The 14,590-nt window shown below is 37.5% G+C and overlaps 2 protein-coding genes across 2 annotated transcripts; one reads left to right on the plus strand and one right to left on the minus strand.

Annotated features, from left to right (window-relative positions):
- Positions 1-50: 50 nt before the first annotated feature.
- Positions 51-6,119, minus strand: LOC119571823 (cytoplasmic polyadenylation element-binding protein 1-like; the record flags this gene model as incomplete). The annotated part of the gene is given in 4 exon segments (XM_037918946.1): positions 51-1,031; positions 1,118-1,245; positions 3,366-3,531; positions 6,027-6,119. Coding segments are annotated over 4 exon segments (597 nt in total), but the record flags the coding sequence as incomplete, so codon positions are not given.
- Positions 6,120-7,161: 1,042 nt separating this feature from the next.
- On the plus strand, positions 7,162-14,121 carry LOC119571822 (cytoplasmic polyadenylation element-binding protein-like; the record flags this gene model as incomplete). The annotated part of the gene is given in 4 exon segments (XM_037918945.1): positions 7,162-7,254; positions 9,748-9,913; positions 12,054-12,181; positions 12,268-14,121. Coding segments are annotated over 4 exon segments (597 nt in total), but the record flags the coding sequence as incomplete, so codon positions are not given.
- Positions 14,122-14,590: the final 469 nt, after the last annotated feature.

Consider the following 14,590-nt stretch of genomic DNA (forward strand, 5'->3'; position numbering starts at 1 on the left):
TTTTAAAAAGAATGTGAGGACAAAACACTTTGGGGGTGAATTCATTCCTTGCAGTTAAGACCTTGGGGAGGTGAAAGTCAATTTAAGATAGAAAACCTGGACCAAACTCAATGCTATTGTCAATGGGCCCATCAAAATATTTGTAAATTCCATAAAATAAGACTAAATGTAAACTAGTTCTCTAAACTGGCCCACATACAAAAAGAGAATCCTATGTTCAAATAAGCAGAATTCAAAACTTGAAAATTTCTTACCATGGCATGAAACACCAACTAAAAACCTAATGGATACTTTCTCCTTTGCTTTTGTGACCGACACAAATAAAAACAAAAAAAATATATAAAAGTGCTTAGGTGTGCTGCACTAAAAATGGCAAGTTCCATCTTAAAATAATATGAAGCTGACTGGCTTCTTCCATACAGCTTTCAGCATGATATATTAAAAACACTTGTGTTATTAATAGTATTTTAGGCAGTAATAAAACCACATTTTGCAAGCCAATAAAAGCTGATGGAATCCTATTCAACCTACTATGAATGCCCTCTTCATAGAGTATCATAATGACAATCACACAGTAAAACATTAAACCAACACCACAATCAACCTGATATATGGCAATAGGTCAACCACCTCAAGTCCATACAAAAATTTCACACCTTAGTCATGGTACAGTCTCTTAAAACACACACCTCTACACCACAAAATATACACCCCCTTTCATTAACCTCAACATATGAGTGGACATGGACCATGAATACACAAATTGCCAATTATTTTGAACTAAAATTAGATGGTATTATCATCAGAATACAAACATTAGTTTAAATAACTCGGCTAAGAGTGGTTTGTGTACGGAGCTTGGAGTTCCTCATGAGAGGCTTGTGGCCACCATGGGCATCCATTGGGTGAGTGAGCTGCCAACATGATCGACAGAAATACTTGAAGCAATTCTCATCTCGACAGAAGTATGGTCCTTGCTGCATCTGACACAGCTGACAGAGAGAGTCAGCCAGATAAGGATCCACCTGTACCTGAAATAGAAACCTAGATAGTAACATTTTTATCCCACACAACCACATTTATACATGCAATAAAATTATCTACATTTAAAAGTTACCTTTTTGGTAAACTTGGGTGTTTTTATCTCAATGAATGCTGCTCTCACTGCCTTTCTATACGACTGCACATTGTTAAAGGTGACTCGGCCAGACCCTATTGGGTATTTGTGCTTGTCTGTATCTATTCCTGTAACAGAAGGAAACCATTCTTATAATTATATTTCTAAACTAAAAAAAACTGTAGATGTCAGTACTGTAATTCTATTTTTTCATATTTGTAAGCCACTCACTACTGTTTAATATACCACAAATAGTATCTTAGGAATTAAAACTTTCCTCATTTGCAAAATACACCTTAAAAGAATATTCATTAATAACCATATTCATTACTGACAACTCAATTTCACCCCATTTTCTATGACAGGCTGATGGTAGTGCATATACAGGTATGGAGTGAACCACACACTTATGTAATGTCCCCTGTAGTTTGTTATGAATTTTGTTACATACAGACAGCTCCACATGTGCTCAGCCTGCAAGGAGTCTAGCAGTATGCACAAGTAACCAGGAAAATGTGTTTTCTTTCTCATACTATTGATATCAATACTGTTATTCTTATTGATGATATGATTATTAATTGTTATTGAGCACTTTCCAAAATTCAAGGAAAAGGGTAAACAGGTGAGACAAATAGGACTACTGACTCACTCCGTGGTGACTAAGCATTTGTAAGGCCATCGGTGTGTCAAGACAAACTTGTATTACAGTGGGTAGAGCATGTATTCTTCCCATCTGTGCCAAGTGGGTTAATTCTCATGTACTGAGCCATGTCTTTTCAGCAACTGTGGCTTTTTTATTTCTAGCTTTGGCCAACCTCTGTACCTCCAAATTTTAGCTGCTGCTCTTATCCTACTGAAACCATGTACCCTCTCCCTCCCCATTACTTTCCTTATAAGCACACATTTCTAATCTCCTAAGAAACTAGACTTCTAGAAACTAGTTTATACATGCGTACATACACATGCGTATGTACACATACATACACACACACATGCATATGTACACATACAAACACATGCACACACACACATACGAGCACATGCATATGTACACATACGAACACATGCATATGTACACATACGAACACATGCACACACACACATACGAACACATGCACACACACACATACGAACACATGCACACACACACATACGAACACATGCACACACACACATACGAACACATGCACACACACACATACGAACACATGCACACACACACATACGAACACATGCACACACACACATACGAACACATGCACACACACACATACGAACACATGCACACACACATGAACACAGCCCACATAGAACACATGCACACACACACATACGAACACATGCACACACACACATACGAACACATGCACACACACACATACGAACACATGCACACACACACATACGAACACATGCACACACACACATACGAACACATGCACACACACATCACGTACACATGCACACACACATACGTACACATGCACACACACATACGTACACATGCACACACACATACGTACACATGCACACACATACGTACACATACACACACACACATACGTACACATGCACACACACTACGTACACATGCACTACAGTACATATATATATATATACACATGCAACCCCTTCTACATTTTCAAACTGTTAACAGACTGGTGCTACATGGTGTTCATAGGTCTCCATCCCTTTAACTCAATAACAATAGGCATTCATTTCTCCAAGAGTAACAGAATTCAAATACAGGATGGCAAGTTTCTATTCAATTGTGTAGGCTGAAGTGGGTTATAAGTATGGCTCTGAATAATGTTATTACAGAACCCTCTTAACCAGACTTAAAAAGCGTTACTTCTGGAAAACTGCTCATGCTGCAGCCAAAAACAGAGTAGTTGTAAATTTCCTGCACTTCTAATTTTTCAATGAGCAGATGACTATACATGACTCAGAATGGTAATGGAACAACTTGTCATCACTGGGTTGCCAAATATTACAATGGCTTTTACAAATCAGGCACTATAGTCAGCTAGTCAAATGAATTATCAGAATATGGATTTTTTATCTACCATACATTACTTCAGTATACAAAGCTAGTGGGACTTCAAGCCTACTCTGGAAGGCTCTATCCCCCTCAATGACAGCAATGACAATTTATATATGACCAGCTTATTACTTTGCACGAAGCTAGATTTTGACTGAATTGTTCCATTGGCTAAATTTAAAACAAAATGTTATAAAAGAATAATACCTGAATACACAACTCCTCCAAACAGGTCATTCATGATGTTAGCCAATCCCTCTGCACTCAACATTCCATGCAGTGCACCAACAAATACAGTCTTTGCAGGATCCAGTTGATATGATGGACAGCGGACATAGTTGCTATCACTGATCACCCATGGAATTATCTGTACCTGTTTAATAATAATAAAAACAAAACATTAACATTAACATTTAATTGGAAAATTCCAAGATTTCTGTCAGGGCCTTTCTAATAGTTAACCCACTAGCAACAGTTCCTTTGGAGTGCCATACACCCTACCTTCCAGGCAGTATTTATAGTGGCAAGTGGCCTCTGTTGGGGACCTCCGTGTACACCACCCACAGCAGGCAACCTAATCAGGGCATAAGCTCCAGTTTTACATCTCATTAACCCTTTCCCGATGGGTGGCATGTACGTACATGCCAGGGCATGCCTGGACTATCTGCCGGTGGCATGTACGTACATGCCAAGGTGTATGTATAGCCATGCCTTTTTTTTTTTTTTTTTTTTTACAATTATGGCAAAATATTTTTTTTTTTGCCACTGAAAATGTGATTAAGTAGTTTTAAACACTCATTTTCCCTATACTATGCATTTCATAAAGGCTTCCCGGGCTTCCGACGTTAGTGTGAAAAAAATTACATCGGTAATCGACAACATTGGCCAGAGATTATATAGTATTCACGAAGTGATAATGTAAAACCACGTGAAAATACCGATAAGTATTTTTGTAAAAAAAAAATCACATATTTATAAAAACACTGTACATAATTATATCTATATGGAAGTAATAATATAAACCTGTAGAAACTAAAGTTTCTTATATAATAACTTGAAAGAAAAAATGCAAAAAAATACAACAAAACCTACAGTTTCAACTCCATGATACCACACACTGCTTATTTTATTCAGACTATGGAGCAAAAAATGATCAACTATGGAGTCTATATAACAACAAAAATATTCCACAGTCTTGATTTATCAGGAAATATGGCAAATAGAGACCTTAGAAAATAATAATACTGAAAATACAACATAGGCTCTTAGTATTACGAAGAAAAGGCAAGGGATGCTGGTATTGGGCATGAGCGGTTGCGCATGCTAGGGTGACGATATGAGCCCCCGGCAGTGGGGCCCAGGCCACTATGAATACTACCCGTTGGGAAAGGGTTAATAGACTTGATTATAAATGTTTATGCTTTTGAGAACCAAACAATATTTTGTGTACTCGTAAAGCTAAAATGCAATCTCAACATTTGTTACAATGGTTGGAAGTCTTAATATAGAGTCCAGACTCTAATAATGCCATGTGCATAATTCTCAGTACCACATTTGCCAAGATATCATGAGGGTAAATCAGTTTCTATAAAAAAAAAAAATTATATACACTATTTTTTTGCATGCACTGTATTTATAAGGCAGCATACCACAACTTGAAGCAGCCTCAAGTACAAAATCCAACATTACAGTCGGCACAGGAGCTCTTGCTACTGCTCCTCCAAACCTGTCCCAAGCATACCTAACATCAGGTTATCTCCAAAATTGCATGCCACTGCTGCCGCTACTGCTGCCGCTGTTGCTGCAGTGTGTGCCTCACTGCAACGGAGGGTCTTGCTGCAGCTCTGCTCCTGGTTGAGAAGGCCCCTTCTCTAAACTCCTCCAAGAGCTCAGAGGCAAGGCCAACTCTGAGGCCTTCTGTGATTCCTCAGATCCCTGGGAACGATGGATGGCACAGGTACTGACAATGGCCATGTCAAAGAGGAAAAAGAAGACCTTCCTCTACCAGACCTTGGAGCAGCAAGTCGTTGGATAGTAACTGGCCATCTGATCACCAACATCGATATGCTGATATTGTAATGTTTTACCACCAACAGTTTATCCCCGTTCATTGCAGTGGTATGGACTGTTGACATTGTTGTGGTCCTTCCACATCAAGGACAGCAACCCCTTCTTGCTGCTGCAGTAATTAATATCACCCTTTCTCCTCGCATTGAGGTTATTCGGCATGAACCTCCTGTTCAGCTGGGCTGAACAGGAGGTTCAGCCCACATTAGTTTTAAGTGACCACAGCAAATGAAAGACTAGGCAATGAATACCAGTTACCCACAAATAACTGGTATCCCTTCCCAAGGAAGTTGCCAAACTCCAGTAAGTGAAGTACCCAATCCTCTGCCTACCTGCCTGGCTCCCTTCCTCCTTCCATAGTTTTGCCTTTCGTTTTCATTATTATTTTCTGTCTATGTCTGGCCTCATAACCCTCCTACTCACTATCCTTATAGGACTTAAAAATCCAGGTAAACTGAAGTAGTAACTTCACATCTTTATATGACCTCATGACATAACTAGTGGTTACGTGTGCAATAAGAAAGTCTTCGAAATATCCATGTAGACATAACAGATGTCACCGAGGTCCATTGCATTACATCTCATGCTTGAGACACCCAGTAGACGGCCGGAATCAACAACAGCCCACATGGTCCATTTTCTGGATGTCCCAACGGTGGGACATCTTTTGAGGGTCAACAATTATCTATGCTTAAATGATAAACCATCATAAAATTAAACTAAATTGGTACCCTATCCCAAATTGTAGTAGTGCACATGTCTAAGGACAATCTTAAATCCAGAAATAAAAAAAGTTCTTACCTCCTTCTGACGAATCCGTCTAGATGAAATCTTGTAGTAATAGTTCCCACCAATGCTAAAATCTTGGCTACAAGAGGACAGTAGAGATTTCACCTGTAATTCATTAAATTTACTGAGAAAACAAGACAAGGTGGAATCAAAATAATTAGATCTAGAAATTCAACATTTCACATGCCTGTAATATAGAGGGGGGGGGGGGAAGCTGCAGGCTTATCAATATTCTAACTATAGGAAACTGAAAATTTACCTTTATTATTTTACTTTAAAAACCAAACACAAACTGTACATGCAAGTAATGTATCTGATATTTTTCAAACTTGAACTTTCATTCTTGATTTTCTGTATCTAATAGTATCATTTCAAAATCTCAAATATTAGTTTTGAGACCATTGAGTCATATTCCAAGACACCCTTTCTCACCTGAAAAATATTTACCTGTGATTACTTTTAACAGTTATCACTATTGAAGTGCTATTTCATACATACATTACATACATACACATATTATATATATATATATATATATATATATATATATATATATATATATTTATATAATATAATATATATATATATATATAATATATATATATATATAATATTATATAAAATATATAATTATATATTATATATATATATATATATATATATATATATATATATATATATATATATATAATATATTATATATATATATATATATATATTATATATATATATACATATGTGTATGTATGTAATGTATGTATGAAATAGCACTTCAATAGTGATAACTGTTAAAAGTAATCACAGGTAAATATTTTTCAGGTGAGAAAGGGTGTCTTGGAATATGACTCAATGGTCTCAAAACTAATATTTGAGATTTTGAAATGATACTATTAGATACAGAAAATCAAGAATGAAAGTTCAAGTTTGAAAAATATCAGATACATTACTTGCATGTACAGTTTTGTGTTTGGTTTTTTAAAGTAAAATAATAAAGGTAAATTTTCAGTTTCCTATAGTTAGAATATTGATAAGCCTGCAGCTTCCCCCCCCCCCTCTATATTACAGGCATGTGAAATGTTGAATTTCTAGATCTAATTATTTTGATTCCACCTTGTCTTGTTTTCTCAGTAAATTTAATGAATTACAGGTGAAATCTCTACTGTCCTCTTGTAGCCAAGATTTTAGCATTGGTGGGAACTATTACTACAAGATTTCATCTAGACGGATTCGTCAGAAGGAGGTAAGAACTTTTTTTATTTCTGGATTTAAGATTGTCCTTAGACATGTGCACTACTACAATTTGGGATAGGGTACCAATTTAGTTTAATTTTATGATGGTTTATCATTTAAGCATAGATAATTGTTGACCCTCAAAAGATGTCCCACCGTTGGGACATCCAGAAAATGGACCATGTGGGCTGTTGTTGATTCCGGCCGTCTACTGGGTGTCTCAAGCATGAGATGTAATGCAATGGACCTCGGTGACATCTGTTATGTCTACATGGATATTTCGAAGACTTTCTTATTGCACACGTAACCACTAGTTATGTCATGAGGTCATATAAAGATGTGAAGTTACTACTTCAGTTTACCTGGATTTTTAAGTCCTATAAGGATAGTGAGTAGGAGGGTTATGAGGCCAGACATAGACAGAAAATAATAATGAAAACGAAAGGCAAAACTATGGAAGGAGGAAGGGAGCCAGGCAGGTAGGCAGAGGATTGGGTACTTCACTTACTGGAGTTTGGCAACTTCCTTGGGAAGGGATACCAGTTATTGTGGGTAACTGGTATTCATTGCCTAGTCTTTCATTTGCTGTGGTCACTTAAAACTAATGTGGGCTGAACCTCCTGTTCAGCCCAGCTGAACAGGAGGTTCATGCCGAATAACCTCAATGCGAGGAGAAAGGGTGATATTAATTACTGCAGCAGCAAGAAGGGGTTGCTGTCCTTGATGTGGAAGGACCACAACAATGTCAACAGTCCATACCACTGCAATGAACGGGGATAAACTGTTGGTGGTAAAACATTACAATATCAGCATATCGATGTTGGTGATCAGATGGCCAGTTACTATCCAACGACTTGCTGCTCCAAGGTCTGGTAGAGGAAGGTCTTCTTTTTCCTCTTTGACATGGCCATTGTCAGTACCTGTGCCATCCATCGTTCCCAGGGATCTGAGGAATCACAGAAGGCCTCAGAGTTGGCCTTGCCTCTGAGCTCTTGGAGGAGTTTAGAGAAGGGGCCTTCTCAACCAGGAGCAGAGCTGCAGCAAGACCCTCCGTTGCAGTGAGGCACACACTGCAGCAACAGCGGCAGCAGTAGCGGCAGCAGTGGCATGCAATTTTGGAGATAACCTGATGTTAGGTATGCTTGGGACAGGTTTGGAGGAGCAGTAGCAAGAGCTCCTGTGCCGACTGTAATGTTGGATTTTGTACTTGAGGCTGCTTCAAGTTGTGGTATGCTGCCTTATAAATACAGTGCATGCAAAAAAATAGTGTATATAATTTTTTTTTTTTATAGAAACTGATTTACCCTCATGATATCTTGGCAAATGTGGTACTGAGAATTATGCACATGGCATTATTAGAGTCTGGACTCTATATTAAGACTTCCAACCATTGTAACAAATGTTGAGATTGCATTTTAGCTTTACGAGTACACAAAATATTGTTTGGTTCTCAAAAGCATAAACATTTATAATCAAGTCTATTAACCCTTTCCCAACGGGTAGTATTCATAGTGGCCTGGGCCCCACTGCCGGGGGCTCATATCGTCACCCTAGCATGCGCAACCGCTCATGCCCAATACCAGCATCCCTTGCCTTTTCTTCGTAATACTAAGAGCCTATGTTGTATTTTCAGTATTATTATTTTCTAAGGTCTCTATTTGCCATATTTCCTGATAAATCAAGACTGTGGAATATTTTTGTTGTTATATAGACTCCATAGTTGATCATTTTTTGCTCCATAGTCTGAATAAAATAAGCAGTGTGTGGTATCATGGAGTTGAAACTGTAGGTTTTGTTGTATTTTTTTGCATTTTTTCTTTCAAGTTATTATATAAGAAACTTTAGTTTCTACAGGTTTATATTATTACTTCCATATAGATATAATTATGTACAGTGTTTTTATAAATATGTGATTTTTTTTTTACAAAAATACTTATCGGTATTTTCACGTGGTTTTACATTATCACTTCGTGAATACTATATAATCTCTGGCCAATGTTGTCGATTACCGATGTAATTTTTTTCACACTAACGTCGGAAGCCCGGGAAGCCTTTATGAAATGCATAGTATAGGGAAAATGAGTGTTTAAAACTACTTAATCACATTTTCAGTGGCAAAAAAAAAAATATTTTGCCATAATTGTAAAAAAAAAAAAAAAAAAAAGGCATGGCTATACATACACCTTGGCATGTACGTACATGCCACCGGCAGATAGTCCAGGCATGCCCTGGCATGTACGTACATGCCACCCATCGGGAAAGGGTTAATGAGATGTAAAACTGGAGCTTATGCCCTGATTAGGTTGCCTGCTGTGGGTGGTGTACACGGAGGTCCCCAACAGAGGCCACTTGCCACTATAAATACTGCCTGGAAGGTAGGGTGTATGGCACTCCAAAGGAACTGTTGCTAGTGGGTTAACTATTAGAAAGGCCCTGACAGAAATCTTGGAATTTTCCAATTAAATGTTAATGTTAATGTTTTGTTTTTATTATTATTAAACAGGTACAGATAATTCCATGGGTGATCAGTGATAGCAACTATGTCCGCTGTCCATCATATCAACTGGATCCTGCAAAGACTGTATTTGTTGGTGCACTGCATGGAATGTTGAGTGCAGAGGGATTGGCTAACATCATGAATGACCTGTTTGGAGGAGTTGTGTATTCAGGTATTATTCTTTTATAACATTTTGTTTTAAATTTAGCCAATGGAACAATTCAGTCAAAATCTAGCTTCGTGCAAAGTAATAAGCTGGTCATATATAAATTGTCATTGCTGTCATTGAGGGGGATAGAGCCTTCCAGAGTAGGCTTGAAGTCCCACTAGCTTTGTATACTGAAGTAATGTATGGTAGATAAAAAAATCCATATTTCTGATAATTCATTTGACTAGCTGACTATAGTGCCTGATTTGTAAAAGCCATTGTAATATTTGGCAACCCAGTGATGACAAGTTGTTCCCATACCATTCTGAGTCATGTATAGTCATCTGCTCATTGAAAAATTAGAAGTGCAGGAAATTTACAACTTACTCTGTTTTTGGCTGCAGCATGAGCAGTTTTCCAGGAAGTAACGCTTTTTAAGTCTGGTTAAGAGGGGTTCTGTAATAACATTATTCAGAGCCATACTTATAACCCACTTCAGCCTACACAATTGAATAGAAACTTGCCATCCTGTATTTGAATTCTGTTACTCTTGGCAGAAATGAATGCCTATTGTTATTGAGTTAAAGGGATGGAGACCTATGAACACCATGTAGCACCAGTCTGTTAACAGTTTGAAAAATGTAGAAGGGGTTGCATGTGTATGTATATATATATATGTACGTGTGTGCATGTGTACGTATGTGTGTGTGCATGTGTACGTATGTGTGTGTGCATGTGTACGTATGTGTGTGCATGTGTACGTATGTGTGTGTGCATGTGTACGTATGTGTGTGTGCATGTGTACGTATGTGTGTGTGCATGTGTTCGTGTGTGTGTGTGTGTGCATGTGTTCGTGTGTGTGTGTGTGTGTGCATGTGTTCGTATGTGTGTGTGTGCATGTGTTCGTAGTGTGTGTGTGTGCATGTGTTCGTATGGTGTGTGTGTGATGTGTTGTTGTGTGTGTGTGGCATGTGTTCGTATGTGTGTGTGTGCATGTGTTCGTATGTGTGTGTGTGCATGTGTTCGTATGTGTGTGTTGCATGTGTTCGTATGTGTGTGTGTGCATGTGTTCGTATGTGTGTGTGTGCATGTGGGTTCGTATGTGTGTGTGTGCATGTGTTCGTATGTGTGTGTGTGCATGTGTTCGTATGTGTGTGTGTGCATGTGTTCGTATGTGTGTGTGTGCATGTGTTCGTATGTGTGTGTGTGCATGTGTTCGTATGTGTGTGTGTGCATGTGTTCGTATGTGTGTGTGGCATGTGTTCGTATGTGTGTTGCATGTTTTGGTATGTGTACATATGCATGGTGTGTGTATGTATGTGTACTACGCATGTGATGTACGCATGTATAAACTGTTTCTAGAAGTCTAGTTTCTTAGGAGATTAGAAATGTGTGCTTATAAGGAAAGTAATGGGGAGGGAGAGGGTACATGGTTTCAGTAGGATAAGAGCAGCAGCTAAAATTTGGAGGTACAGAGGTTGGCCAAAGCTAGAAATAAAAAAGCCACAGTTGCTGAAAAGACATGGCTCAGTACATGAGAATTAACCCACTTGGCACAGATGGGAAGAATACATGCTCTACCCACTGTAATACAAGTTTGTCTTGACACACCGATGGCCTTACAAATGCTTAGTCACCACGGAGTGAGTCAGTAGTCCTATTTGTCTCACCTGTTTACCCTTTTCCTTGAATTTTGGAAAGTGCTCAATAACAATTAATAATCATATCATCAATAAGAATAACAGTATTGATATCAATAGTATGAGAAAGAAAACACATTTTCCTGGTTACTTGTGCATACTGCTAGACTCCTTGCAGGCTGAGCACATGTGGAGCTGTCTGTATGTAACAAAATTCATAACAAACTACAGGGGACATTACATAAGTGTGTGGTTCACTCCATACCTGTATATGCACTACCATCAGCCTGTCATAGAAAATGGGGTGAAATTGAGTTGTCAGTAATGAATATGGTTATTAATGAATATTCTTTTAAGGTGTATTTTGCAAATGAGGAAAGTTTTAATTCCTAAGATACTATTTGTGGTATATTAAACAGTAGTGAGTGGCTTACAAATATGAAAAAATAGAATTACAGTACTGACATCTACAGTTTTTTTTAGTTTAGAAATATAATTATAAGAATGGTTTCCTTCTGTTACAGGAATAGATACAGACAAGCACAAATACCCAATAGGGTCTGGCCGAGTCACCTTTAACAATGTGCAGTCGTATAGAAAGGCAGTGAGAGCAGCATTCATTGAGATAAAAACACCCAAGTTTACCAAAAAGGTAACTTTTAAATGTAGATAATTTTATTGCATGTATAAATGTGGTTGTGTGGGATAAAAATGTTACTATCTAGGTTTCTATTTCAGGTACAGGTGGATCCTTATCTGGCTGACTCTCTCTGTCAGCTGTGTCAGATGCAGCAAGGACCATACTTCTGTCGAGATGAGAATTGCTTCAAGTATTTCTGTCGATCATGTTGGCAGCTCACTCACCCAATGGATGCCCATGGTGGCCACAAGCCTCTCATGAGGAACTCCAAGCTCCGTACACAAACCACTCTTAGCCGAGTTATTTAAACTAATGTTTGTATTCTGATGATAATACCATCTAATTTTAGTTCAAAATAATTGGCAATTTGTGTATTCATGGTCCATGTCCACTCATATGTTGAGGTTAATGAAAGGGGGTGTATATTTTGTGGTGTAGAGGTGTGTGTTTTAAGAGACTGTACCATGACTAAGGTGTGAAATTTTTGTATGGACTTGAGGTGGTTGACCTATTGCCATATATCAGGTTGATTGTGGTGTTGGTTTAATGTTTTACTGTGTGATTGTCATTATGATACTCTATGAAGAGGGCATTCATAGTAGGTTGAATAGGATTCCATCAGCTTTTATTGGCTTGCAAAATGTGGTTTTATTACTGCCTAAAATACTATTAATAACACAAGTGTTTTTAATATATCATGCTGAAAGCTGTATGGAAGAAGCCAGTCAGCTTCATATTATTTTAAGATGGAACTTGCCATTTTTAGTGCAGCACACCTAAGCACTTTTATATTTTTTTTTGTTTTTATTTGTGTCGGTCACAAAAGCAAAGGAGAAAGTATCCATTAGGTTTTTAGTTGGTGTTTCATGCCATGGTAAGAAATTTTCAAGTTTTGAATTCTGCTTATTTGAACATAGGATTCTCTTTTTGTATGTGGGCCAGTTTTAGAGAACTAGTTTACATTTAGTCTTATTTTATGGAATTTACAAATATTTTGATGGGCCCATTGACAATAGCATTGAGTTTGGTCCAGGTTTTCTATCTTAAATTGACTTTCACCTCCCCAAGGTCTTAACTGCAAAGGAATGAATTCACCCCCAAAGTGTTTTGTCCTCACATTCTTTTTTAAAAGGTGGGGGCGTGGAGGAAGGTGAGTCTAAGCCAACAAAGAGTGCTTTGTTTCCTGCCTTCCTCTAGTAGGGAAAGTAATCAATTGTCTTTTGTTTGTTTATCATGACTTGGTGATTGTCGTAGATTTTTAAATCGCTCATAATTTGTAATCTGCTGGAGCAGTTGGGCCTCCGTGCAGTGGGTGACCATTTTAATGTTTGGTTACGAAATAATTGCCTAGTAGGAAGGTGAGGGTGTCTTCTTGTTAGTTTACTTTTTTGCACAGTACTACTAACTTTTACTTAATTTTCTAATAGCTTGGGTTTTTGGAGGGAAGGAATTCCTAACATTGGCAGGTCTGCCAAAACATTTAAGTGATTGTTTTGAGTTTAAATCCACCATTGCCTACATCTTGTGGTTTATTGAATTTTTAGATATTAATAGTAGAAACATTTGCTTTATAAGAAGTGGTCATTTTACATATGGATGAAGGTCAGTAATTTCCGTGAGTTAATCATTAGAAAAGTGGACTGGTATCTAGGTGAATTGTTGCTTTTAATTTACATGGGAATTGTATAACATGTTGCTAAACATGTATCTTTTACTACTATGGAAGGTTATTTCGTTGATGACTTGGCTTTGTTGAAGGATCTCTCTTTTTGGAATTGCCACTGATTAAGCAGTAAAAGTTTACTGTGAAAATGCAAGGAAGTTTTCACAATTTCACAGTATTAAGATCTTGTGATAATTTGTGGTTTCCTAGATATGTATATTTTTTGAAGTACACGTTCTGTTAATCAAATTTCATTTTGTTACTTTTGTATAAGAATATATTCAAGGAAGTTGAAGTTTCTTTATCCTTTAATTTGGTATATCCTATTTACATATTTTCAAAATGCAAACTTGATTAGTTTAATAAGTACAAGGAAGGAATCATCTTGTAACTTGTCTAATACATTCACCAGAGGCTAAATATGCTCCAGTTAAATTGCAAACACTTATCTATATTTGTCCCAGAAACAGATGTAGCATACAGCCTGTATTCTACAAAACACATTGGATTGTTTCGAAATTAACAAATTTGCATGGGACATAAAGGCTTTTGAATACCAGTTTTTACATAAGTATACTTGTTAGCAGAATTAAAATATGAGAAGGAAATTTCTCTATTTCATGTTTTAACTTTTTTTTTTAGGCCATGTACTGCAAACTTGCAACTTTAATGACCAGAGCTAGCACTTCTCGGACCCTCTCCCCCCCAATCCCTTGCCCGTTGTTGTCGTGGGGGGGCTTAGGAGGCGGAGACTGGGA

The sequence above is a fragment of the Penaeus monodon genome, unplaced genomic scaffold, assembly GCF_015228065.2.
Source record: "Penaeus monodon isolate SGIC_2016 unplaced genomic scaffold, NSTDA_Pmon_1 PmonScaffold_8168, whole genome shotgun sequence".
NCBI classification, from domain to species: Eukaryota; Metazoa; Arthropoda; class Malacostraca; order Decapoda; family Penaeidae; genus Penaeus; species Penaeus monodon.